Source organism: Poecilia latipinna, unplaced genomic scaffold (genome assembly GCF_001443285.1).
Source record: "Poecilia latipinna isolate Pla-1442-1.1 unplaced genomic scaffold, P_latipinna-1.0 Scaffold2638, whole genome shotgun sequence".
NCBI lineage: Eukaryota > Metazoa > Chordata > Actinopteri > Cyprinodontiformes > Poeciliidae > Poecilia > Poecilia latipinna.
The window spans coordinates 49,058-76,363 of NW_015115254.1; the positions used below are offsets into that span (position 1 = coordinate 49,058).

Below are 27,306 nucleotides of genomic sequence, written 5' to 3' on the forward strand. Positions count from 1 at the left end.
GTTTGATAACGAATGTGAGAGGGTTCGATAGTACGTGTAAGAGAGTTTGTATGTTTTGGCCTATGGGGCCTCTCATAAGGATCTCTGTACCCTTGCATTGGTGGCTGCTCCAGAGGGGCACTTCCCCACCCCTAAAAACAAAACAACAACAAAAAAATCAAAACAAATCTAAAAGATTTTTTTTTTGTTCTCTATGTGACTAAATAGCTCAACAAATCTGATTGCGATTAATCCTGACATAAATGAAAGCAGTAATGCTTAATGAGCGGCCTATTACGAAAACAGCTGTGACTTGGTAACACCCAAAAAAAAAAAAAAAAAAAGATATAAAACTGTGATAAGCCTAAGACCTCAACTCGCATCCTGTAAGCAAATGCACGGTAGAACTGGACCATCATGTCTATCTGAGGCTTAACAGAGAAGTTTCATGAAAAGGAGAACTAGTATGCAGAGCCTCACCAAAGGTTGCTGGTTGGCAACCAGCTGCAAAGCAATTGAAGGCAGACCTGTAGCGTTTACAGCACTCAGAGCATTTTAGATGCTTGGCAGCATTGCAAAGTCATATTTTTAGTGTTTTCAATAAGGTGATATCTTGTGTCATTTGCAGTTCACCGAGAGCTGCGAGTACAGTTTCTCTTGTGTGCCCTTTTTTCGAATACTACCAGCAGTGGCAGTTAAACCACTGCAGGACGCCTAGATCAAGACATACTTTTTTTTTTTCTTCTAATGCCTTCCCCCTCAATCACATAAACAGCCACATTGTTCTGTTGTGAAGAGATCTGACACCAAGTAGAAAAAACTAAATCCAACGTCTCTCGCCATTAAGGTTAAATGGCTCACAATGATCTTGTTGTGGTATGGTGTAATTGAAAAACCAGAGAATGTCGAAATAGTGCATTTAACAGGCACGCTGTCGGTGACTGTCCTCATGTGCCTCTAATTTTTGCAGTGGTAGCTCAAGCGTAGCAGCTTGACAGTTTATTTCTCCTGATGCCTCTGCAAGTCTCAGATGAAAGATTGAGCGTTCATCCTCCTCTGGGTCTCTCATGCTCCGTGTGTCTTGATCCTTTAAATATGCTGAACTGACGAATGGCTCCACGGACAGACATGCGAAGCGGCTCTATCAAATTTGCATGAGTCTAATATTAGACAAAGGAAGGAAGGTGGGAGTAAACCTTGTGGTTTTGAGACGCAGGCCTTCTTTTGCTGTTACTCAGTTTGGTTTTCTTGGCAAAACTAGATTTCCTTTTCAGTCTTCTGGCACTGCATGCATCAGTGTTACTGTGAAGCCACGCTATCAATCATTTATTTGCTTCTTATAGTCTCCTTCAGCACCTGATTTGCATGGCTTTGGCAAACTGCCCTTGGGCTGTTGAATATTCAGACTCAATGTGGCCATTTATTTTGATTAAGATAATTGACAGCTGTTGATACGACTTTTGACACTAATGGATCAGTGGCACTCATGGTAAAATATGAGTACCTGTGCAGAGTAGATTAGTAGCTCACTGTCTTCACACCAATGGGGTTAGCTTTCGCTTTTCATGATTCTCTCAAATTGGGTTTAGATTTTTTATTTCTCCCCCGCCCCCCTCACCTAACCTTTGCATCTCTCTTTGCAGAAATTGTGTTTTCCAAAGAAGATGGGTGAGATTTGACGGCGAGAGTCTGGGCTACTACAACAACGACAAGGTAGGTGGGGAGTCAGTGGGACGTACACTGCTCAACATGTTGGCGGCTGCTAAAATGTCGTCTCTCAGACTTTCCTGCAGCTATTTAGAACCTTAGGTCATTTTGGTGAAAGCCTGTTTCCTTACTCGGCTAACTCTGTACCAAGTTCTTAAGTGCTCCCCTATTGTCATCGTCATTAGCTTGGCAGAGTGAGAAAAGGGGCAAGGACGGAGTAAGATGCGTGACGGACCAACACTCTGTGCCTGTAGAGTACACCGGTGTTGGCACCTGGCCAGCTCCAGAAGAGTGCAAAAGCATGACAGAACGGGAGGCTCTCATCTCTTATTGCCTTCATCAGCATTTTTTTCCCCCCTGGCCGTACGGCTCCTTCCGCCCCTTTGTGACAGTAGAGTTTGAAGTTTGGCTCATGTCGAGTGGAAGGTAGTGATGAGTCAGAATGGCGTGAGACAAGAGGAAACTGGAAGGGGTTGCAGACGTATGTGTAATACGGACAGAATTGAAATTTGGACTCAAATGATAAAATGGAGGGTGTTGCAGTTGCATGCCTGAAATGTATCAGAATAGTAATGAAAAGCTATTTTTATGTAGAGTTCTTTGCAAAAGCACACTGCTTGAACTGTTTCACATTTCATCATTTTGCAGCCACAAACCTCAGTGTATTTCTGACGCTCCATGGCGAATGTATGAGCAAGTTGGCAGAGCAACAAAGGAGGAAAAAAAAAAGATAGAAACCACAAATTTCTGAGAAAATGATGACAATCTGCACCCTTTTTGCCTTGGTTTCTGCCAATGAGTTGCACGTTTCAAGTAAACCTCGTGGCTCATTAACATCTCCGACGCATCACTCAACCCACCTGCACCGCTGCTGTGCTGAGAGCCATATGATGGTGACAAGGTGGTGAGCAGTGGTGAGCTCTGCGCTGACTTAACTGCATCTAGTAAATACAGCAGCTAAAATAAAATAACTACTTACCCTGGCCTTGCATTGGTATGAAAAAAAAGACATCATCTAACATGTTATATTTATTGTTGCACTTATTTGAGGATTTGTTCACAGATGCTCTCCATCTAATCTCAGTGATAGAGGTTTATTTTATTTTATCTTTTTTTGAAAAATGCCAGCCTAACAGCCTGTTGTTTCCAGCTCAGTGTCACATATTTCTAAGGGGATGGAGAAGAAAATAGATCTGGTGACATAATTTCTCCAGCAACACAGACCGCCAGCTTTCAGTTTGTGGCCTTATCGGAGTCTCTAGATACAGAAAGTGGGTTGGAGACCCCAAAAGGTAGTTCTACGTATTAACTTTGCTGCATACAAGTGATGGCCTCATTTTCAGATTTTTTTTTTTTGTTGTAAAAACTGTTGAAAGCCATGAAGCGTCGTCTTTCCCTTTCTCAGTTATGCACACATTTTTTTGTTGACGCATCGCATAAAATCCCAAGACACTTTGAGGTTTGTGGTTTAAAAAAAAAAAAAAAAAAAAAACCGCCCAGAGGCTATAAATACTTATGCAAGGTGACGTAAAAGATGGTACCATTTTTATTTCTTTTTAGTGTCCTTTTAAAAACAAAGTCTTTTGAGCTCCTGAGTGGTTGTCGGGGTCTCTCAAAATGCACTTCACATCTTCATCGTTTTCAATAATGACCATTTGTTCTCGCTGCAGAAACACATCAAACCCTTTTGTTTGCCTGTGTGGTTGGATGCGTGTGGGTGTGGAGTTGTGAACTCGTACCCCCTTCTCCCAGGGCCAGCTTGTTTTCACTACAGCAGCATTGCACAACATCACGATCAATGATGTGGGACCTGTCTAATGCCTGCTCGTTAATCACCTACTAATTATAGCTCTCTCGCTGCCTCTGTCCTCCTGCCTTTCCCTTGTTTTCTCTTTCCATTACATTTGTTGCTTTATTTATCAGGACATGCCTGGTCGACAGCGGGGCGGCATTGGCGGAGGAGGCCAACGAGTCAGCACTTTGACACTGTCGGCATAGTTGCTGCAGTGTTAGGAGAGATGAAAGTCTCTCTTTATGTGGTTGCGTGTAAGGGAAAGCAGGGTTTGTTGTTCAGACTTTAAAAAAAAAAACAAACAAAAAAAACGACTTCTAAAGATCTCCGCTGTGCTTCTGACCTCTGAGACAGTGAAAAACCTCATCATGTTTTGGGTTAACCGAAAGGTTGAGTACAATCTCTCTGTTATCCTTGACTTGTGTGGCTAGCTGGAGCTCTGCACCACCTGCCTCCACTTTCAACCACCTCCAGCAGTTTGAGCGTGGTGGTAGGAAAACGATTGCAGGGAAATCTCCCAGAAACTGCTTTGCAGTGTGTCAGAAACAGAGAAATTGGAATTTGTCGTTTGTTTCCCCCCACAGTGCCAGCTATAGAAATTACTAGTCTGCTCATGGTCTCATATTGATGTGTTGTTGACTCTGGGCTACAGAACACAGCCTTATTTACATTATATGACAAAAAAAAAACAAACAAAAAACAAGAAAGCACTCTCCAAATGGAAATGGGCCATGTTCCTCCTTGTCCTTTACCCGATACATTGTTAGATTTTTAATAAGTTCTCTAACTTCACTCATAAAATCACCAAATTACGGTGTTTATTGTGGAGTTCAAGTCAAGACACTTCCAGTGTTTAACAAAATTAAGATTAAAATAAAAAAAAATATCAAACTATCTTTAAGTGTACATTTTCCCCTTTCTCTGCACCAGATATGGTATGCTAGCTTTGCTAACATATGTTAGCGACATTAAGACTGGTTTTTGACGGTAGCCTCGACAAATCTGATTTTCTCAAAACTGCCACCTAGGAATATAGATCGCCATTTGTTTGAACAAATTTTAACGTTTCCATATGTAAAGAAGCACAACAAAAAAATGTTTTCTGCCAAAAACCCACCAATTTTCATGTCTTTAAAAGGAGCAGATGGGTTTTTCCAGATTGTAGCTAGAATGTGGTTCCTTACTCCAGCACAGGATGGTTGCACATATATGGCAGGAACAAGTGGACTTAGTTAACCAACATGATTGCATTGATTGTGCAACAATAAAACACAAACGGTACAGCCTTATTTACATTATACAGATCCAGCTTGCAGTATTAGAGCATGATACAAGGGATATTGGGTGTCTGAGATTGGATTATAAAAATGTGTTCATGTTCCAACAAAAATACATGAGGAATTCATGTGCTTTAATTAACTTGTGCTTTTTGCGAATCCCTCAAAACTTTTGGGGTTCAATATTTCACCACTTACTGAAATGTATCTCCATTTTTTGTAACGCGTTGAATTTGCTTTTTGTTTTTGTTAGCAGTTACTTATTTTACATGCTGCATGCACAGAACTTCTTGTCCAATTCTAGGCCATTTTTGTTGCAGCCCTTCAACTAGGAACTTGATAAGACTTTTGAAAAACCAGAACATATTACTTCCCTGTTCACGCCCTTAATTTGGCAGAGCCCGTATGCCTCATTTCTGCATTTTCATCTTCATGCAGCAGTAAATATAAGTAACCACTTTGATCATGGTCTGTCTGTCTCTTCAATCTGCTTTAAAAATGTAACTGGATGAACTGAAGTAAAATGTTAGAACAGCTACTTTGCCTTGAAAAAAAAAAATACTTTTAGCATAAATGATCTCACAAGCCAATTCTAATAATGTAACCCATTAAATGTTGTAGATATTTAACTGTTGGTTTCTGTCAGGTTTTGTGGAATATATACAAGTGTAGCAATTTGGTAAAATTAGTGGAAAATGTATCGAGGTGTTTTAGGCCATTGTAAATGTGCAATCTCAGAGAACATGATCTTTTTATTTCCAAGAATCCGTCAGGGGCAACGTGAACAAAAAAAAAAAAAAAAAAAAAACCTGGCTCATGTTAGCATAATCAACAGATTGATTGTTCTACTGTCCATAACAACAAAACAAACAAAAAAATATTTTCTCTGATTATTTCTGTCTTTTTTTTTTTTTTTTTTCTTTCTCCAACTTACAACACCCACAAAACCTCTTCTGTAGTTGAAAATCCACCGGGATCTGTCAACCCCAGACAAAACTAATCGTACTTAATCGCAGTGCCGGCTTGAAGGTCTCTGTCCGTTGTGATGTCATCACAGGGGTAGCAGTGGTGGCGTGGGAGAGTAGCGAGATCTTCGGTCTCACTTCTCCCTCTCTGCAGCATTGCCTCCAATCCGTCTCATCAATCACGCCTTACGCTCGATTTCGTCAACTCAGGGATTGGCTTTAGAGAATGCTTTGGGCTTGAGATGTAGTCTTCGGGGTCCTGGTGTACTGTCGTGTGTACGTCTGCGCGTGTGTGTGTGTGTGGAGGGAAAGCTGGGCTTTGGGGCTGTGGAATAAGAAAGTGAAATGGAGATGGGGATAGAGATGAGGGTGGCCAGAGGGCCAAAGGGGGAGATGAGGTTTTAGGATCATGGATCAGGCTCTTAGTGTCAGTCTGTCTGGCTGTGCGTCTGAATAGTTTCTTACAAAGCTAAGAAAACTTATCTGCTTACAGTACTACCTCTAGTATCTTGCCTGTATCTGTCCTTTTTGGCTTTCTGTAGCACCGTCATCTTAATCAAAACTTTTTTTTTTTTTTTTTTTTTTTTTTGAACAAAAGATTTTCATGTTCAACAAAGAAGAAAATGTTTCAAATAAAACTACTCGGCAATATGTGAAGGACATTAAGCCATAAATATTCGCTACTTATTACATTTTCTTTGTTGAGCATATAAAAAAAAAATCTTTTTGTGATTTTTGGTGGTTTGTCAACGGAATCATATTATTTCCACAAATCAAATCCATGAAGGATGTTTTCGGATGTACCGTGTCTATATTGAGACAAACTGCAGCCATTCTTCAATGAGGAGACTCAAACCCGTCCCAATTCTTCACAAGAACACCCACGTTAAACTGAGGTGATACTACCTCTGCGTCACCCTTAAATAATTGAAAACTGATCTAAAGTATTAAAGCGGAGCACCGTAGGTAGAAAATGTTGAATAACGGGACTAGCCAACCAAGCCTGTGCTACGCTAGCTTCATTCTTACCAGATGTAAAAAACCAAAGGCCTCCGCTTGTTTTCATTGGAGCACGACTTAATATGCTCAAAGTAAAGACTAACCAGCCGCTTGTATAGTAGGTACACTGTGTTTTTGTGTCTTTGGTTTTCAGCCTGTAGGATGGTTGTGCTTGAACATCTTTGAAAATCAGCAGTCTCTGCTCAGACAAGACTATGTGGCGCAAACGGAAAAAGCCATGTTGGAAGTCGCTTCAGTCTCTTTTCTTTCATATTCCGGTGCTGTTTGAAATTCAGAAGGTGTGGTCTTAATGCGCTGCTGGGATTCCGTACTCACCATGTGGCATTGCCATCTTAAATTCAATACGAACTTTCGAAAGAATCGTAACAAAGAAGAAGAAGGAAAAAAAATATGAGGGATTTTGAGTGGTGACCTTAAAACTGAATTTATTAGTTTAGTGATGGACCAGATCATACTTGCTGTGAAAGAGGTCACAGTTTGAACAGACACATTGTCCATCTCTGAAGGGGTCTCTCCCCCCCCAACCACACCACACCACATCACAACAGTTATTACTGGTCAGCTCCAGATTTTAGTTACATGATCCACAAAATAACAGTTTTGATTCATTCTCGCTTCCCTCGCTGGTTTTGTTTCATCTCAGCAGGAGCTCTCTGTGCACGTCCCCTCTGAGCTCCACGTGTCAGACAAAGTTAGTGGATAGATGATGCCTCTGGAAAGTATAGAGCCAGGTATTTATTTCTCACTGCGTTACATGAGGGATGACGGCGGCAGTAAAGTAAGATATGGTTATTGACGGACAAGAGCATGAGATGTTTTTTTTTTTTTTTTTTTTAAAATTTTTTTTTTTTCCCAAATGGAAAGAAATAAAAAAAAATGCATTCCTGCTAAAACACTTGAGTTATGGCACGTGAATCTTGCAAACTAAACCATAAAAGGATATCAGAGTCTTGAATTTCAGATTTAAAGATACTACCCAGTGGTTTATCTTTTTATCTCTAACAGGTGTACACTGAAACTAAAAGCCCTGCTGGACAATGAATTATGGATTTTTACTGAAGGGTTACACAAACACATGTTTGTCTTTTTTTTTTTTTTTTTAAATAACAATTCTGCTTTTGGTTTTTAAGGTTCATGACAACACAATAATCAGCTGTTATTAAGTCTGTAAACATAATATCAGACAAGTTTGTTTTGATTTGTAATAGATCTGAAAGCTTTCCTGTTGCAAGGGGTTCCGCCTTAGATGTTGGAGCCGGAGTTTTACTCAAGTGACCCCCGAGCAGTGAAACAAACCATGATAATGACGGTCATTATCTCCAGGTCATTAACCGGCGTGAATCTCTTCGTATTTCTCAACTTTTACGGTTGGTTTGCGTGCATATGTGCCACGCGCGAAATGAGAAAATGCTACATTGTGCTTTTTATCACCAGCAGTAGTTGTAGGAATTGTCGGTGTAAGCAGTCTTGATTTGTAGCCCACCTGAACCGCTTCGCTCTGGCACTGGCTGGAAGAGCGGCGGTGGTTTATGCTCTTTATTAGTCTGTGTGGCTGGTGATCATTTTTTGAGCGCAACGTGCGAATTTGTTTGCAGTGATCTCTTGCACAATGAAAATCATTCGCACCCTTTTGCGTTTTTCTTTTTGCATTTTCACACTACAGACTTATTCTAAAATAGTGAAAGTATATATATATGTTTTTATCTTGAAGTAATGTTGCAACAGATTAGGAAAACGAGCATAAAACCTATAACTTTTGTAATTTTTTTTTTTTTTTTTTACCCAAGTCCTATCTTTGACATCTAAATTATGTAGGTACACATTAAAGCAATTCTTTCCAATTGCTTCCATGCAACATGGAACTTGTTGTTTTGTCACAGCAAATTCCTGAACCAAAAATTGACCCTGTGGACGCATCTCCCAAAGGAGAAACACAAACGTAGAAGAAGAAGAAAAAAAAAACAGCAAACATGTAAATTCAAGAATAACTTCATGTCTTTTAAGATGGGACTATTAAGAATCTGTCTAGATGCAAGAATCTGTTGGACTTTTTAATGACTTTCTGAAACCTTATAGAAACCCTGTGGAGTCGATACAAGGCTGCAGCTGAAAGCACAAAAGCTTCAAGCCTATATGTTTCAAGTTTCTCTAAATTGGTTGTTGATGTTAATGTAAGAGTCATTTTCTCCCCTAAAAAAAAAAAAATTGCAATTTTCTGCTTCAACCAGCTGGTGTCCTCGTACCTCCACTGCAAACCTGGCTCTTTGGAGACGCAACAGCTTAAACTCCATTTTGGCAGAGGCGTCCTCCAACCATTTTTTTTTTTCTTCAGTGTTTTTATTTATTTATTTATTTGTTTTGCCTTCCTCCCTGTTTTCTCCTCATGGTGCCCCTATTATTGTAGGCTTTAGCTCCATTGCTTTGCTTTAATTGTTTCCTGAAGTTTACTAGTTTGCTTTTGAAGAGACACGGTTTACCCTTGCAGCAGAGGCACTTTTATTCATTAAAAAACAAAACGAATAACAACAAAAAAAGAAAAAGAAAAAAAAAAAGAAAGAAACTGAACACAACCCCGTGATTGGACCGACTTAGACATATGTTGTGAGTGTAAAACACAATTTGCTGTTTTGAGCCGGAACGTAGACGCAGTGGGGGGGTTTGGAACGAGGTGAATCACGTGTGAGGAGACGGGAAGGACTCTTTGCGTTTCCCCCGGGGCCCCTCTCCAGATCAGATCGTAAGCAGAATTTCCGACTACGTAGCTGCGATTTCCGATCGGAAACCTCCTCCTTCTCCTCCTTCTCTTCTGCTGCCGCAGTGTTTACAGGCCGCAAGATAACCAATTAAGCAAACTCTCTCCGTTGTGACCCCAAAACCAGAATTAAAACAATTAATTACTGTTAACCCATACTGGGGGTATACAGTAATTATCAGCATAACAACCGCAGAGATGATTCATGCGTGCACACACACAAATGTAGACACATACTTCATTTTCTCCTCCTCTTCACCTTTCTTTGACTTCTTTCTAAATTTAGAGGGAAAAAGAGGCAGATACCACAGTGAAACTCCCAGGGAGAGAGACGCGCAAGGCTACGGGTCGGTAATTAGGTTGAGCCACTTCTTGCCATTGTTAACATCCTGCTTTAATATGAGGAAGACCCCTGCCTGACCCCCTTAGGCATCTTCATTTTTACATTATGTCTCCCTTTCCCACAAGTATAATTTATTTTTTTTTATCTTCCTCATGCACCACTTTTAGATCCCCGTTTCACTCGGTTTGTATCGTCTCCTTCGGATCTGCCTCTGTGTGCTCTTTCCATTTCCTTTCTTTTACTTCTCTCCTTGGCCTTTTCACATGAACCTAATTTCTATATTTTTTTTTCTATTTCGAGCTCTTTCCATCCGTGTGTGTATTCCCCCACCGCCCCCACTCTCCCCGAGTTACTGTGCTAGTTGGTATATTTTAGGCCTAACCTTTTTTTTTTCTTTCTTTCTTTCTTTCTTTGCAAACGTCAAGGTCACTAGCTTAATTAAGAATGGCAAGAGGGAGTCAGGAGTTCACCTCCGCTTTCTTCCCTCATTCATACTTCCCATCACTTGCTTTTGCACTCTGCCTTTGCAGGATGTGACCCCGAGATAGGACAGTAGAGCAAACAAGCAGCATCGTGCATGCCAATCAACACGAGCCTTTTTTTTTTTTTTTCTTTTTTGTCGGCTGAGAATCAAAATTCAGGTCAATACTACTTAAAGAGCAACAGAGGAAATGAATGAGTCATGTCTCTCTCTCCTTTTTTTTTTCTTACTTTGCAATGATAATGACATTATCAACATGAATAATGCAATGTCTGCCATGACCTTTTTTTTTCTTTTTCTTTTTTCTTTCCTTAAATGCGAACCAAGGGATTTTTACATCATTACAGAAGCGTAATGTACTGTTCCGGAGTTCACGCTGTCGCAAGAACATCACAATTTGAGATCTTTTTTATTTTTTATTTTTTCCATCTACTTTAAAGGAAATTCAGTGCCGCGCTTGTCACAGGAAGGGTTTTGAATTCTGATTTTTGACAGCGGTACCATTCTGTCTTTGCCTCTAGTAGCAGTCATAGCATTAAGGTTTAATACTTTTCCTTTTTCTTTTCCTGTTTCACACCCACATTGACCCAGAACTTTAATTGCCATTGTCTTGGGAGATTGTAAAGAGGGTCAGGAAGCCCCTTGTGCAACATCCTTCCTTATTTTAATGCTACTTTGGGGAAAAACATGAGGGTAATAAAACATTGCGCACAATCAAACTCTTCTTTACCTGTACCCCGTACCGCACGGTGGTCCAAATCCCAGAACAGTGTGCGTCCCCATTTTCTTTTTTCTTTAACATCTGTAAAGTTTGTTTTTAGCCTCTATATTTATCTTAACATGTCCCTTTGCATCTAAAGTAACATTATTTCTTTAATTTTTATTCTTTGAGGTCTCACATTTCACTAATTTTGAGTCGTTTCCTGCCGGTTTTCCCTTCCCAAACTTTCAAATGTCAAGTTTGGAATCTGAGGTAAAAATATCACACTAATTCTCTTTCACTCTGCTTCTGCTTGTCCAAGGGCTTGGTGCCATTTATTAAAGTTGATGACTGAATAAAAAAAAAAAAAACAACAGCAGAAGCCATTTGTGGGAATGAACTAGCCGCAACATTTGATGAGATATTGATGAAAGCAACGTGCTAATAGGGGGAGTACTTGTGGGCTTACAGATGCAGATAATGACAGTAGGATGAATTTTGGCTCGAATTAGAGATGCACTAATCACAATTTGCAAAAATCTCCATGTTGTTTGTAAAACACTGACCCGCTGATGCAGATTTTTGCTCATTTCCCATCAAGGGGGTTTGTGGAGCGTATGACGCCTGTGTGAGAGGAGACATTATGAAATAGGGGTTCACTAGTGATACCAAGACAAAACTTTCACAGATTTGACTTCTTTACGTCTCTGTGTATCATTTTGTGGCGTGTTCTCTTTGCACGCTCTTCCAAATTCCCAGTTGCAAGAAACAAACCAACCAACCACAAAAACAAGAACGCTACCTGAAGTCAAGATTACAGCTAGGAAAGCGGGAGCTCACCAAGCACCATTGTGATTTCTATCCAAATGTGGCTTCACACACATAGAAAGCTGAAAATTGCTGGGATAAACTATTAATACTTAATGTTTTTGCGCCTCATTAAACCAGCGACACACATATGACTATAAATTGTGTTTCACTTGATAAAATTGACAGAAATATATTCCCTTGTATTGCTAAGTAGACAGGGAACTATAGAATGGAGATTTTTTATCTTTTAACTCTGACATGATCAAAAGACCATGACAGACGTTAAGGTTCGAAACGATAGAAAAAACCCCAACTTGGCCATGATTTAATCCTTCTTGTAGTCTTTTTTTTAAGACTTGCGCTCTCTCGCCTGTTTTTGCAACCTAATTGAACCTCAGACATTCCTCAACATTTGGTTGAAATGAATCTTTATTAAACGGCTTTTTATAACACTCTGTCTTCTCTGACTTCATTTTCAACACCGCTCTGAAAATGAACATTGTATGCATTTGGTGGACACGGGTATTTGGGGGTGGCTGGGGACTACAGCTACCCCACAACTTGTGACTAACCATTTTAATAGTTCGAACACCAAATATTTTTCAATATGCATTAATACTCAGCGCTAGCTGCTTCAGCACTACTGCAAAAGCTAATATCTACAGTCTTATCGGATTGGAGTTGAAATCAATGAATGTCAAGGAAAATGAATGGTGCCCCTCGATTGGCTGTGTGTCAAGTAGCATTTAAATGCTTAAGCTCCCCAAGCTGCTTTTTCATCTGGAAAAAAAAAAGGATCTGCGACCAGGCGGATTTTCTGCAACTGATTTTTTTTTTTTTTTTTTTTTTTTTTTAAAAAAATCCATGAATAGTTACCAAAAAAGGCAGAGGATCGCTTTACTTCCCACAGTAACAACTTCTGCACTAGAGTGCTGGTGGCGTTTTTATGTTGTGCACAAATCAGAGAAGGATTAGGTTTTTGAGTTTCCAGCTGAGCAATCACTGGTCGGTGCTGGTCCAACTGAAAATCAGCCACTTCCTGTCCCCAGTAGAGAGATCAACTACTGCCGATCAAAGTTGGCTTTCTCACTCTGAATGTATGGCAGATTTTTAGTTTTAAATTCCAGCAGCATCTGCAGCGTTTTGACCCACTCCGCTTGTCCGAGAGCTTGGTGCCGTTTATTGAAGTTGGCGCTTGAAAAAAGAACAGAGCCAGCCATTTGTGCGAACAAATTTGACGCCGCATTTGATGGGATGTGGTTCTGCTTTGATGAGGATGTCTGTCAGTGCGGTTTCAAACCGAACCCAATCCCAGCTGACGGTAATACAAGTCCGATTTACACATCTATTGATGCAAACAATGCGCTTGGGGGGGGGGAGTCATTGTGTGTTTACAGATGCACATAATGGGAATAAACAGGAATTCGATAGCAATATTTGCATGAATGTAGCTCAGTTTGTGTGTGTGTGTGTTTGGAGCACTTATCGTGTGTTTCTCTGTTTAGGAGATGTACTCCAAAGGTCTGATCCTGGTCAGTGCCATCAGACAGGTGAAAGGACTGGGCGAAAATAAGTTTGAGGTCATCACGGGCCTCCGGACTTTCACATTCCGGGCCGAGAAAGAAGGTACATCAAGATCCTGTTTTTTTTTTTTTTCTGTTTTTTTTTTCTTTCCCTTCATTTTTCAGTCGTCTTTCAGCTCCCCAACGTGTTCTTGCTTCTCGTCAGTCTGCCTCTGTCACTCTGACCGTCTGATTCGCTGTCTGCCTTTGTTTTTTCTCACTCTCTCCTTTTTTACAGTCTCCTCACTCTCTCCCAGAGTCGCCTCTCTTTCTAAATGCCTCTGTGGTAATCTTCTGTCTTTCACCTATTTTTCCCGTCTTTCTATAAATGCACTTCTCTCTCTCTCTCCCTCGCTCTCTTCTGCTTATTTTTCCTCCCACAGCTAATTTCACCAGAGATTTTCCATGACTTTCTTCGCAAAGTGTCACTATGCGAAGAAAGAGGTGTTTGTTTGGGCAAGATTTTCTGCCTTTCAAAGTCCATATGAAAAGATCAATAACATTTTTTTTTTGTGTGTGTCTGCGTTAAGCAAAGCTAAGGAGACTGGTAAGATCAAGAGGAAGGGGTGACGACAACAATCATGGCTATTGTGTTTTTTTTAAACTTCAACCCAGAAATGCAGTTGTTTTAAGAAAATTCACATTTCATAGCTCCGTTCAGGTGCGCTGGACCAGGGCCGCATCTAAAAGTTGCAGGGTGGTAGATCTCCAGGACTGGACGTGGGCATGCCTACTTTAGTACAGTAATGGCATTTGCATCCCAGGCATTAGCGCAGTTAGCTAAGAAAATAGTTTTTGTCTACATCCTTCCCCTACTCTAAATCCTTCCTGTTCCATGATAGAAATTGAACACTCAAAAATATAGATTAGAGCAACTTTTAAAATTCCTCACTGATACCTATGATTGATGCTTTTAGATTAGCACAACTTGGTTTGGCTATGTATGGTGCATTAAGTGATGATAAAAAAAAAATAATAATATATGCATAACAATTTTAACGTTGTGTGTTTTTTGTTTCCTTTACTTAACCTGTAGGTTATAGTGCTACTTTATGTTCAGAATATGTGATAAAACTGAGGGAAATAATTGGCTTTTTAATTATCAAATTTTTGTTAAATCAGTCAAAACTGGAGTCTGATTTAGTTTCTCGTCTCTTCGGTGGAGGCTTTGTGTCGAGGCCTGAATAAAACAAAGGGAAGAGATCTGGTCCTTGCCTTCTCCCATCAACCCCCTGCCTGTTTGATGGCAGTCAGTTAAGCAGCTCAGGTCAAACAGCTTGTTCGCTAATCGTCCGTCTGTGTCTCGGGTCAGATATCGTCCGCCCCTCTGATTCCCCTGAACGAGTAAGATTGGTGGAATTGAGGTTTGCATAATAATGGCTCCGAGAATCCTCGACTCATTGTGTGGCACACGGTGAGAAGAGAATGAACGAAAACAAAAGCGCACACATTAATTCCGTTAAAAACTTTCTTGTTGATTCATTGCAGCTCATTGGTTATTGCACCTTTGTGCTCTGATTCAGTTCTAACACAGGCAAAAAGTCCAGCATTTACTCCTCAAACAGCAGGCATCTTTTTGTAAAGACTGAAGTTAAAAAGGTTACCAATTATTTGCTTCAGATTCAGCCACAATGTTGACATGTTGAATGAAAAGAGTGCCCTCGCACTCAATGGAGGAAGTCACTGTTCAATGCCTTTAGGAAGGACCTTTCCTTTTTTACAGCTAGCTGGACATTGTGGAAAGTGACCTGCATCCTACAATGCATGTCACTGCGGCTCTTTTAATTGTAAATGGGTTATTTACAACAAAATAACCCATTATTGTTAAAGTTGTGCCTTGAACTTCACTCTTTTGATGAAACAGACATTGAGCATAATGTGGACATGAAAGGACGTCATTGCTGCTGCCACACAATTCTTGCCTAGGAAACCATGTTTTTTTTTTTTTTTTTTTTTAGAAAGCTAAAATAAAATAAAATTTCTTATACATATATGCCTTATAGGCAGGGGAGCTTGAGTGTTCTCCCCAGTAGAGTATTTGTTTCCAGGACTTTGCTCGTCTGGAAGGGAATTTAATTTCTACCTTCAACTTTCTACACACACAGTTCTGCTATTTCTGACAAAATCACTATAATATTTCTCAACCAGTCTAGTTCAAGTTACTTTTTTTCCCCCACGTGTCCTTTGGGGGACACATTTTAGGAAGAGAAGCTAGTTGAATACATGTGGTAGGGAAGTTTTGCTTTGCAAAAAGGATATCTCAAGATGGAATCCTAATTGTGTGATTACTTTATTAAATCAAAACTGTATTCACTATTATTGGTCGGCATGCCATATTGTCTTAATAGTAACCGTTCAACCATTTGGATTACTTATATTTTAGTGCGTGTGCTTATGTTGACAAGTGAGTTGTGTTGAGTGAGTTTGTCACCTTGAGGCGCACAGTTACAGTGGTGAGAATGGTAGAAAACCTGCAACACGCAGCACCCAGGAGCAGCAAAGAACAGGTGGACTCTGCTCTGGAAGACTGCAGAAGCCCCAGGCAGACAGACACAACACAACAGTGCAGCCATATGCCTCTCAGAGGTAGATGGACAATGCAGCACAGGAGCAGCAGCCCCAGGCCAAAGAGGGGGTATAGGGTGAAACTTAGTGCACAGAGCCCCCTCAATCCAGCCTCACAGTCATCTGCCACTGTGCAGGCCAAGTCCGTGACTCTGTGGCTTAGGGCCTGTTCCAAACCCCTGCAGTAAGACCAAGCAAAAAGTAGGGGTGACATCCACCCAGAGCACCGGACAAGCACAAGCCCACAGCTTTAGCAAGAATTCGGAAGGACCAAGGTTTGGAAGATACCCAACTATCCCATATGATGAGCTTTCCCCATTAAAGGTCAAGAGGGAGGCATGTCCACCAGATCTCAGCACAGTCTCTGTTGAGGAACCAAAGGCCACCCTGCAGGAGCTCAGCATTCTGGGACGTGGCCTGAGCGTGCACACAAAAATCACATCAGAAAACACACAAGAATGGAGAGGACAAAGAGGAGGACGTCCAGGGAATGGGTGCCAAGGCACTGGTATGAATCCACCTGGGGGGCAGTACCCAAATTAGCCAACTCCTGTCCCACCCATGCCCTTACCAACATCCCTAACCAAGGCCAGGGAAGAGTAGCCCAGGACCCAGAGACCTGTCAAAGTCAAACCACTAAGGACCCCAGAGGCCCCATCTGGTGCACCCAACCTCCAAACCCTCGCTGTCTGTCCAAGCATGACCCAAATCTCTTAATCCCCCTACTGTCCCCAGACTCTATTCTGCCCCACCTATGCTTCCAATCTACCCAGCTCCAGCCACCACAGCCTTTGGCTCACCCACCAGGCCAGGGACAGTGGAGAGACGCCCTCCAATCACCCCACAGGAAGCCAGAGCAGGCTACAGCCCATCAGCCAGGAGTACCAGCAGGCCAGACAACAGGGCGCAGCGGTTGTTTAATAAATGTTGCTAACGTAAGGAATATGTGCACTAAATCTTTTCGTAAAATCTTGCATCTACTTGTCCAATATAAAAAGCAGCACATTCAGCAAGCCACGCACAGGCAGTCTTCCCTGCTGCCGCTGTCATTTCACTGTCATTATATCAATGACAATCAGCTTGTTTTTGTCTGTTCATGAGTTGTGGGTCCTTGGGGGGGATCATTTATCACAAAGTCAGTTCACTACTCGTTGCCACGCGTCACACTGACGCATCTTGACTTGAGCTGAGAACGAGCGAGAGCTTGTCTGATTTGGAGTCCTCTGACCCGTCTGGAACAGCGTGAGGCCTCTCCTGCAGAAGTGGCCACCGCCGTCAGATTTAAGGAGGGGAGGCAGGAGGAAAATTGGAGCAGGAGAAGTACAGGAGGAGAAAAGTTGGTCTCATCACCTCATGCAACTTTAAACAGGCCTGTTTGCCTGGTACTGAAGAGTCATCAATCTTTGGAGAAGCACGTGAGGAAAGGAGGAGACGCCGGGAGATGGAGGGAAAGAGAGAGTAGGTTAGCGGAGTGAAGGTAAGGGGAGCTGATGGAGTCGAGGAAAGGAGGGACGGTGAACAAAGTGATGGAGTGACGGTCAGAGAAGTCCAAGAGGTGGAGAAGCAAAAAAACAAGGGAACAACGAGAAAGGGAGGGGATTAAACCAGAGAATAACAGGGGGGAGGATAATGCCACATGCAATCTGTGTGAAAAAGAGACAGAGAGAGGTTAAGTCAGCAACGGAGGGGAGAGATGAAAAGAGCAGAGTGAAGATGGAAAGGAGGAGGAGGGAGAAGTGAGTGAATAATTGAAGGCCACCGGAGAGAGTGTGCACACAGCTGTCGGCTGATTCCCCACTTGGTCCGCAGGTGGCCTCTTCCCTCAGGTACCGTCAGCTTGAGAGAGAAAAGATAGGAAGAAGGAAGGAAGGATGGAAGACTGTGATACAGTGATGGAAAGCAGGCTGGATCTTTGGGGTTGGCGATCTGCAGAGGGGCTTCAGACAAACATGCCACTTGACAGAGGATGAGATTTATTGTGTTGAAAAGAAATATAAAGGCAAGTGATTTGTATTCTCATGTCTTGGCATTTGCTTTCCACAAGTGCTCGTAGAACATGTTGGTTTGGTTCGAGTTGACAGGGGAGCGGGCCGGAGAGATGTAGAGAATGAGTAAATAAAAATAAACACAGTGGGAGCGGGTCAGAGAGAGAACACATCTAGAATTCTAAGACCTTTAGTTTGACTTTATTTGCTTTCTGCGAACGTACTTGCAGGTCTTGCACATCGTTTAATCTTATTTTTTTTTTTTTTTTTTTTAAAGAAATACATATTTGAAAAGTGTGGAGTAGATTTGTATTCCCACCTCCCCCTTGACGGATTTCCTTGAATAAAACTCGGGTCAAACAAATTCACAACCAAATTAATAAATACTGTCCGATTGTGTGTAAATTAATCTCAGTTAATTCATCCATCGGTTTTGTGGTGGATCTCATTGGTTTGTTAGAGAACATAAAGAACAAACGGCATCATTAAAAACTAAGCAACTTAGCTATACCATTTGTGACCAATAGGAAAAGCCAATTGCAGTAGCCGCTCTTTAGCCCAAAGAGGGCAGCACTGAGAGGTTTTACTCAAAAATGTCAACATTTGCACCTTAGCAAAAGATACAGATTAGAGTTGGGGTCAGATCTTTTTTATTATTCTTTTTAAACAATCACATTGAGCCCTCTAAACATGCTTCTTGGCATTCATGGTTAAACAGACTCGGTCTTTGTCTCATCTGACCATAAAATGCCTTTTAATAGTAATAAAAACACAGCAACTGAACCACACCGGCCCGAGCCGTACCGTCAGCGGAAACGGTGCTTCAGAGTCCGTCCGTTTCTGTGTGTATAGCTCTGCGTCCTCTTAAAGGTCATCAAACTGTTTTCTGCAAATGCAAGTTATTGAGGTGATCGCAATACAAATGGGCTGTAATGGAAATGCGGTTCGTATAGCCCCATGATGTCGGCCGCATAAGAAACACGGACATTCGTCAAATAGACACTAATGTGAATGTTTAAATTCGGTATTTGTTGATTTTGGCATGAAAAGATTGAAATGAGAGAAAATAAATGGAACCGGACAAAAAAAAAACCCAAACATATTATTTTGTTTATTTTTCCCTTTTTCTTTTGCCATTCCTGCTGATGGAGACTGTGTGGGTGGCTTTTAAGATCCCTGTTGAGCGCAGAGTGGACCTGGCTCTCATCTCATCCACTTTCTGTGAGGATTATATGCCGCTCTCTTCGTCTCTCTCGGTGTAGAGTGGAACAGTCTTTCAGATAGCTGGCTGCACATGCATATTTCCTGTAATAAGTGGCGAATGCTGGATGGAGCGGTGGGCTTTATTTAAATTTTTTTTTATATGCGTGCAGAGGTGAAGGCAGAGTTGGGAAAAAGAAAACCCCCATAAAAAAAAAAAACAAACATATGATTTTGGCAAGCAATATAGAAATTTTAGTTGTTTTGAAGAGAGACATGCTCCATAACATATGCAAAAAAAAAAAAAAAACATTCAAGAACGCAAATCGGATAGGCACATGCAGGCGTAAATTTCTCCTAATTCTCCCAACCTTTCTTCCTCGCTCCATCCATCCCTCCCTCCATCTGCAGTCAGGCTGACAGCTCGGCCGAAAACGAGAGATGAGCAGGAGGAGAAAAGAAGGAGGCCCCTGAATAAATGAACAGGCAAATAAGTGAGTGCAGGGCAGGTAATGGACCTCAGAAAGCAAGGTGGGGGACGAACAGTAAAGAGTGGTGATGTACAGAGCTGTCAATAATTGAGAGGGCTGTTTATTATTGATACGCCAGCTCTTTGTGAGCTCAGGTACAGGAAGCAGATGCGCCGTGTGGGTCCCCAGTAGGGTGGGAAGGCCTGCGGAGATGAGAAACTTCTCCATGGGATGTTTGTGTGACCAAAGTCGAGGGATAGACCGTCTGTTTGACTCGGAATTGACTAAGAAACACCGTCGTTCCTGCAGAGAAGGGCAACGTTGCGACAATAAAACATGCTCCAGTCGTGTTTTAATCAAACCAGAAAAGCAAAGCATTCAACATCATGTTTGTGGATTAAGAACAAAAACATGTCCCTGCTCATTTAAAGGGCATCTACCGAATAGGGTGTCTGTTCCTCTTTTTGCTACCAAAACAGTCCTTACCACTGGACCTCTAAAGGTTTGCTGTGGAATCTGTAGCCAAGGTCTTGGCACAAGATCTGTCCTGGAGATTGAGAAGTGGAGCCTCCATGCAACTCTTGGAGTGCCTGAAACTATTACGATGAGATTTCTGTATTTGGGGGGGAAACAATGTCTTGGTCTTAGGTCCTATTTTGGTTTTTCCAGAAGCCATATGTTGGTTTTTACTCACTCCAAGCTAAAATAACAAGTCAATAATCAGCAATACGCTTTTGTCCTATAGTTTTATTTCAAAGTGGATTAAACCCACTTTCTCCTTTAAAATCTCTACGTTCTATATCCCACAGATACAAATTGAAAGAATATTTTGTTTTTGCACATTTTGGAAATGGCTAGGAACGTGCATAAATTGTTTGCCGCCTTCAAAAAGCTTAAAATTGGACTCTAAACCAAGTGGATTCTTTTGACTTTTTTCAAATTTGCAAGACTTTCCCAACTGATTCCGGAGTTTGATACTAGTTTGCAGATTTTATTTGATACTTGTTTTTCTGTCTTTGTGCTGAACACTTGCCTCTGTGGGCTCAGCTCTGGACCTGTGATGTTAGACTGTGTGTGTTTGCAATCCTTTGGTAATTCTTGTGTTTCCACTTTGCTGGCTTTGATAGCTCAGTGTCTCGGGCGGTGGGGGAATGGGCTTTACAGTGTCGGCTTCGTGTCTCCTTTTAAGTCTGTTTGAAAAGTTGCAGAGGAAGATGTCTGACAAGCCCTTTTTGGGTGTACATTGTTTGAATGTAAAACCCTGGCTGGAACATGACGCCTTTGCTCTGTGTTGGTCCATTTAGCTGAGCTGTGATCCAGGGAGGGATTTTCAGTAAGTTTCTGGGTTTCTTTTTTTTTTTTTTTTTTAAATTCTGTGTTTTGTTCAAGGACATGAGAATTTTTGGGACAAAACTTAACATGAACCTTAATGAAATGCCATTGGTTTAATTGTCATGCATAAGTATTTGCATGCCTATAGTTTCTATTTCTTTGCTTGATCACTCAGATGTTTAAAGGTCATGTCATCTTAACTACAACTCTCTGTTAATTAAGGAGGAAGCAATGTTATTCAGATCAATCTACATTCTCTGCTAAATTAAAGACTAACTGTAAATAACCAACATTTTTGGACAGGTCTGTTGAGTTTCATCAGCCACACTCAAGACTGATTATCAGGAGGCAAGAACTCACCTAACTAGGACCTGTCTGACAACATGAAGGAGGCTGAAAGACCTCAAAAAAGCAACACACCTTGCCCAAAGAAATGGACGAATATCTGAGAAAAAAAAAATCAACATGGAAAGGGTTACATTTCTAAGACATTTTTAAGGTTTTGGGTTTCCAACAAACTACAATGATACCCAACCCATCTTCCACAGACGAAGGAAACACGAACCTTCCAAGGAGGTAGTGAACCAAAGATTACTCAAAAAGTTAATCAATGACTCATCCAGGAGGTCACAAGGTAACTCAAAGATGCCTTTTGAAGCACTCCAATTATCTTGCGCCAGAGTTTATAACAAAAAGATTTCAAAAACTGTATACACAGCAAAGGTTTAAGGCAGAAAACAACCTGCTGCCCTAGATGAACACATTTATTGGAACCATGACTTCTGGTCTCATGTAGAAAATCCTTATGGACGACATCTGGCTATCATTTGTGACCAAAAACTCAAGTATACTCAGGCATACATGGGCTTCAAAACAGGACAGCAATCCAAACAGAGGTTTTGGTCTTGCCTAAGCAAATCAAAGGTCACTTCAGTAAACACTGGGTCAAAAGTCCCTGACACAAGAATTGTACAAAGTGGTAGTAGCAAGCTCATTTCCTCGAATGATTGGCACAACCGGTTTTTAAGTTTAGGGGGATTTACTATTTCGCATAGGGATTGGTTTGCATTGCTTTTTCCTTTGTTCATTTTAATTCACTAAGATTCGTTTTGTACTTCATTAAAAGCCTTATCAGGCACGCTCTTTGACAAGACAAGACTCTCAGCTGAATGTGTATTTATATGCGTGTTAAACAATCAGATAATTTTATCTGTGAAATGTGCTCACACCTTTCTGTGACTTTGCTCACTTTGCTTTCCATTTTGAGCCGAGTCTGTGAACTGTTGTTGCTGCATTTCATTAGAAGATCGGCTATATTGGTACGTTTATATAGTTGTGTCAGTCTGAAATTACCCACGCCGCTTCTTGCCCCGAAGCCTCGGAATGTAAAAAGTGGCACTTTTCGTCTGTGTCTTTAGTGGAGATATTCGCTACCTTCTTTCAGCATCGGAGGATTTCCTTTTCTGCGAGCCAAGATCATTTTAGCAATTGTGCCTCATCCAGTGTTTCAATAACTTTTCTTTCAGCCTGGAATATTCTGTATCACATTCAGTTGCGCTTGAGCAGTCAAAGAACCAATATAACTTGGTGAAGAAATTGAAAAATGATGAACTAACAGTGTGATGTAAAGACTCTAGGAGATCCTGAACTCTCAATGTCTTTTTTTTTTTCTTCTTCTTTCTTCTTATTTTCTTAATTCCTTTCCCCCCTTTTGCATTCGCTCTCACATATGTGTCCTCATCCGCCATCTGCTTCCCTTCTTCCTCCGCTCCCGTCTCTCACTCATGCACGTGTCCACAGGGGAGCGCCAGGAGTGGATGGAAACTCTTCAGACGGCCGTGCGCCCCCCCGCCTGCAGCTCCCAGAAGTGCACCGACAGCCTTCCCCACCTCTCCTCCACAAACAAGCGAGGCTTGCTGGAGCTCCGTGGTTACAAAGGCAGACTGCTGGTGTCCCTGGTGGGGAGTAAAGTCAGGCTCTGCAAAACAGAACAGGTACTTCCAACACCACCGGGAACTCCTCTGTATAGAATGACAGTTTTGTGTTTAAAAGACGGAAGATGATAAGCCTCCTTGAAGCGGCGGCGGGAGAGTTGGAGAGGCTCGTGAATGTGCAACGCAGAAAGTAAATATCTGCGTTATGCGCATGTGTGTTTTAAGATGTTTCGGTCTGCTCTGAAATACTGGGTGCTTGCAGAAAAGGCACATGCTAGCACACGGAAAACACTGGTTTGCAAACCTTGTTGCTCAGCCCCAAAAATTACAACAACCGGAAATGCAAGACCTTCACGTGCAAATCCAAAGTTTGGTTGTAGACGTCATACAGACCCTCTAAGCTTTTCCTGAATTTCTTTTATTAGAAGCGCAAACGTCAATGTATTTTACTATGATTTAAGAACCTCAGTGAACATACAGCGTCATGGAGACGGATAAAGTTGTGGTAAAGATCGAAGTTCAGATCGTAAGTTCAGAACGTCCAAAAGAGCACCGTTCAATCCAACAGCTGAAAGTAGAAAAAAGTTTGACACAGCTGCAAACCTGCCAAGACGTGACCATGCATCTAAACTGAAAAGCTGGGGAAGGAGTGCATTAAGCAGAGAAGCAGTTGAGAAGTAATGGAGAATGGCAAGAAGAAGAAGTAGTACTGTTGAAAGACGACCATAAGAAGTAATGCTGGCATTTTGCTCCAAGCCAAGTAGGAGATATGACAAGAAAGTCCTCTGATCGGATGAAACCTCAGGTGGCGCTTTGGGCTCCGCGTAAAATGCAAGATGTGGTTGAAAACTAACAGTGCAAACCATCCCCAGTGTGAAACATGGTGGCAGTAATCACACTGTGGGACCGCTTTTCATTAGGAGAGTCACCGACGACGGTCAGAGTCCATGTGAAGATGGACAGAGCTAATTAGAAACACTTGTAAGTGTCACTGCAGCAAAATGTGGTTAAGCTCCCCTGAAGTTTTGACCCAGCAGAGCTGGATACAGATGCAAGGTGAACTTTTCAGATTCTCATCTATAAAATTTGTATTTTTTTTCCTTCATGTAACTACTTTTTCAAGACAGACTGATAAATTCCATCTAACAGTTGGGAAAAAAAAGCAGCTTTGGTGCACTGGATGCCTTTCGTCATTCTCAGTCTTTTGTGCTGTGACTGGTGGAAAAAAGTTTATTCCTTTTTTTTTTTTTTGTAGAAATTAACACGTCTGTCAAAGTGTGAATTAATAGAAAGATGGCGGAGAAAGTAATAGTTGCCGAACCTCAGAAAGTTCAGTATTTACTACCCGTCCGTCTGAAGGTGTGGCCGTTAGCTCGCCTTTATTTTTTAGATGCCGACTGAAAGTCACACTCGTCTCTAACAAACTGCAGTTTCAGCAAAGCTAGTGTGAGGTGGCGAAAGCAGGCATGTGTCAGTGATGTTGCTGGAAAAGTATTAGTATGCAAAGGCTTTCCGACTACAGACTCTACGCCAGTCACACGTTTATGTAAAACGCTGCCGAACAGCAAGACAGCAGGAGGGAAAAGTGGGTAGAAATTTGCAAAAAGTCAAGTGTGGCAAAACTAAGAGAAGCTGGCACTGTTTAAAACAGAAACTTTCTCTCAAACACTGAAATAATACATAATTTTTTTTTCCCCAGATGGGATATAAAGCACCATGAGACACTAGGAAACCTTTTAAAAACTTTAGAAGTGTACATTTGTTCTCACTGATTACAGAATGTCAGACATAAAAGGATCACAAGTTTGCTTTTTATTTTATAGTTCTCAACTACAGCAAAACACAGAAGGCTTGTTTTGCAGAAACTAGAATGTGTATTTCTTTGAGGGAAAAAAAACAAAAAACTATTCAGGAGTTGCAGTCAAGCAACCATACGAAAAAGTCAAACTTGGACTAAGTTTGTGTGGAAACGATTAGGTTTGCTCCCGGTTTTAAATGTCTTTTACACTTAAAAGAGCCCAAACGGAGGATTGCTATTGAATGACGAGTTATCAGGCAGTTGCCTGACCGCCTGACAGTCACCATAAAGCACTGAGTGAAGATCACCAGACAGCATGTCTTGCAGATGCTTTACAGAGCTTTTCTCCTCTCGATGCATCACATATTAATCTTACATGAAATGGGGTAGCTTGTATTGTCATCCCATTATCTTGCATTGCGTTTTGAAACTAAAACAAGTCGGCGTTGAATAATTTAGACAAAGTTTGACCCATCTGGTGTTAAGTCTGTTATTGGTCAGTCATGCATGTACGAAGATGTAGAGTTAAAATTATTTACTTTTAATAGAAAAGCATGTTTTTAAGGGAAAATGAGACGGGTATATCTCCCAGCATAACATTTAAAATGCTCCAAAATTATGCATGTTCTATAGTAGACTTTTTTTTTTATTGACATTGAATTAAATTCAAAATATTTTTTTTCCAAACAAAAAAAATAATTACATTCCCAGTGATGACGAGCTTTTTGCATGTTTTCTCAGATATTTTGATGGTTTATGGTGACAAACGAAAGTTTTTTGAGTCTGGAAGACCTCCATAAAAGACCCTAACTTTTCACTCATTTTGTCGCTCAGAATTTTTTGTGCTGAAAGTCTGACTTGCAAAGTTACTTTTAATAAAGTACTCACTGGCAACTCTGTAATATAAACCCTATTGTTCGACGGCACTACAGTTACTTAGAGTCTTTTAGTTAACTTTTTTGTGTTGGTATTGAACTGATGCAGATTAATATACCTATTTTACCGACCTAATCTCCCGATTAGCTATAGATTAAAAAAATATGTATGTTTTTCTTCTCGCTCACGGTTTCTCTCGAGGTATCGTTGTTTGATATGTCCTATTAGGCCCCCGACAGTCCCTGCTTATGTGCATCATTTCTGCCGACTCCTCTTCCCAGGAGCAAAGTGAGATTGAAAGATACCTCACAGCAGTGATACTGTTGCCTCGCTCAGATTTGTGTGCATATTTGATAATGCCAGTTGCACTCAACTCATTTCCATCCCTCCTTGGCGCCGAATTCGTTTTGCTCGCTCTTGCAGTTTTGTTGTTTGCCTTTCATTATTTTCTTCATTAGCGTGAACAAACATCTTTGTTAGAATTCTCTTTGGGGTATCCCTCCATGTCAGCACATTTCCACTTCCTTGATCTGAGACGGCGGGGAGAAGCGCGGCGAAGGAGAGGTTCAGGGAGAGAGCAAATTAATTGTATTATTTCAGCTTACGAGCTCAATCCGCCACATAAATGCGGCAACAGCAACACGTTTTGCAGAAGGGCGGGGACGGGGTTGGGGGGGGAAGAAGCGGAGCTGCAAAACAGGAAGACAAGACTGCAAGAACACTGTATCAGAAGACGGGGAGAAGGGGGAGGAGGGTGAAAAAGATGAAGTGAAGGGGATGGAGAGACCACTTCAGCGCAAAGGCTCGCATGAGTGAGAATCGAACGTTGGTGGTTTGTAAGAGAATGAGAGGGTGATGGAGAGAGAGAGAGCTCAGAAAGAGAGGGATACTGTGCCCCGTTCAAGATCAGTGAAGTGGAGTATTTAATCTAACATGATGAACGAGCTATTGGAAACATCATCCGCCCAGCACCTCCCTCACCACCCCTTCCCCATTTTCTCATGGATCGTAAGTCGTGATGGAGCTGCGTTTAAGGTCATTTAGGCACTAAGGTAAAAGAAAGTCAGTTTGGTTAAAAAGAGAGAGAGAGAGAGAGAGAGAAAAAAAAGTGCTCCAAGTGCAATCACCTTTTACTCTCAGAAGGATTTCGCGGCAGTGGGCTTTAGTATTAGAAAAATCAATAGAACTTTAGTGTCTTTTCTCATACGTCCCTCATGTCTCCGGTTGTATTCTCGCTCTGCTGTGATACACGAAGTAACAATTGACACGTGTGCAGTCTTTTCGTCTTGTCACTTCGGATTTGAGGTCGCTACCAGTTGCGTTCTAGATTTGCTCGTCAAAACGCATTAAGCATTCAGTTGTAGTCTGTTATGTGGAAATTATTTTAGGTTAAAAGCGCTTTGCCGTTCTTTATTGTGACAACTGGCATAATCCCAAGCCTTTAAAAAAACCAACAAAAAAAAACAAAACAAAACAAAAAAAAAGTTGTTTAGAATTTCTAATGAGAATGAATTTCTCACTTCAAGGCCCTTTTTCTTTTTCTAAGAGAATATTCAGCAAATGAAGAATAATTTTTGCTGCGGGGCCAAGTTCACAAGTGTATCTTTCTTCCTTAACTGATGCGTTGAGGAAACACGAGCCGTATTCACTGAGTTGACACATTAGAATTGAAAGTCTGTGTGCTAAAAATGTTGACACGTTCAGTAGACACGGAGCAACATTAGCATTTAGTTAAAGCTGTTGTGCTTCTTTTTAAAT

General features: G+C 41.3%; 1 protein-coding gene across 5 annotated transcripts in view; it reads left to right on the forward strand.

Annotated features, from left to right (window-relative positions):
- LOC106938595 (arf-GAP with Rho-GAP domain, ANK repeat and PH domain-containing protein 2) overlaps nucleotides 1-25,368 on the forward strand; it is a 48,848-nt gene extending 23,480 nt beyond the window's left edge. For all 5 annotated transcript variants that reach the window (XM_015020688.1, XM_015020692.1, XM_015020689.1 and 2 more), the window contains 3 exons: nucleotides 1,623-1,692; nucleotides 13,332-13,452; nucleotides 22,741-25,368. In XM_015020688.1, the coding sequence (XP_014876174.1) occupies nucleotides 1,623-1,692; nucleotides 13,332-13,452; nucleotides 22,741-23,003 (454 nt within the window). In that variant the 3' untranslated portion in view covers nucleotides 23,004-25,368. The remainder of the gene's footprint in view (nucleotides 1-1,622; nucleotides 1,693-13,331; nucleotides 13,453-22,740) is intronic.
- Nucleotides 25,369-27,306: the final 1,938 nt, after the last annotated feature.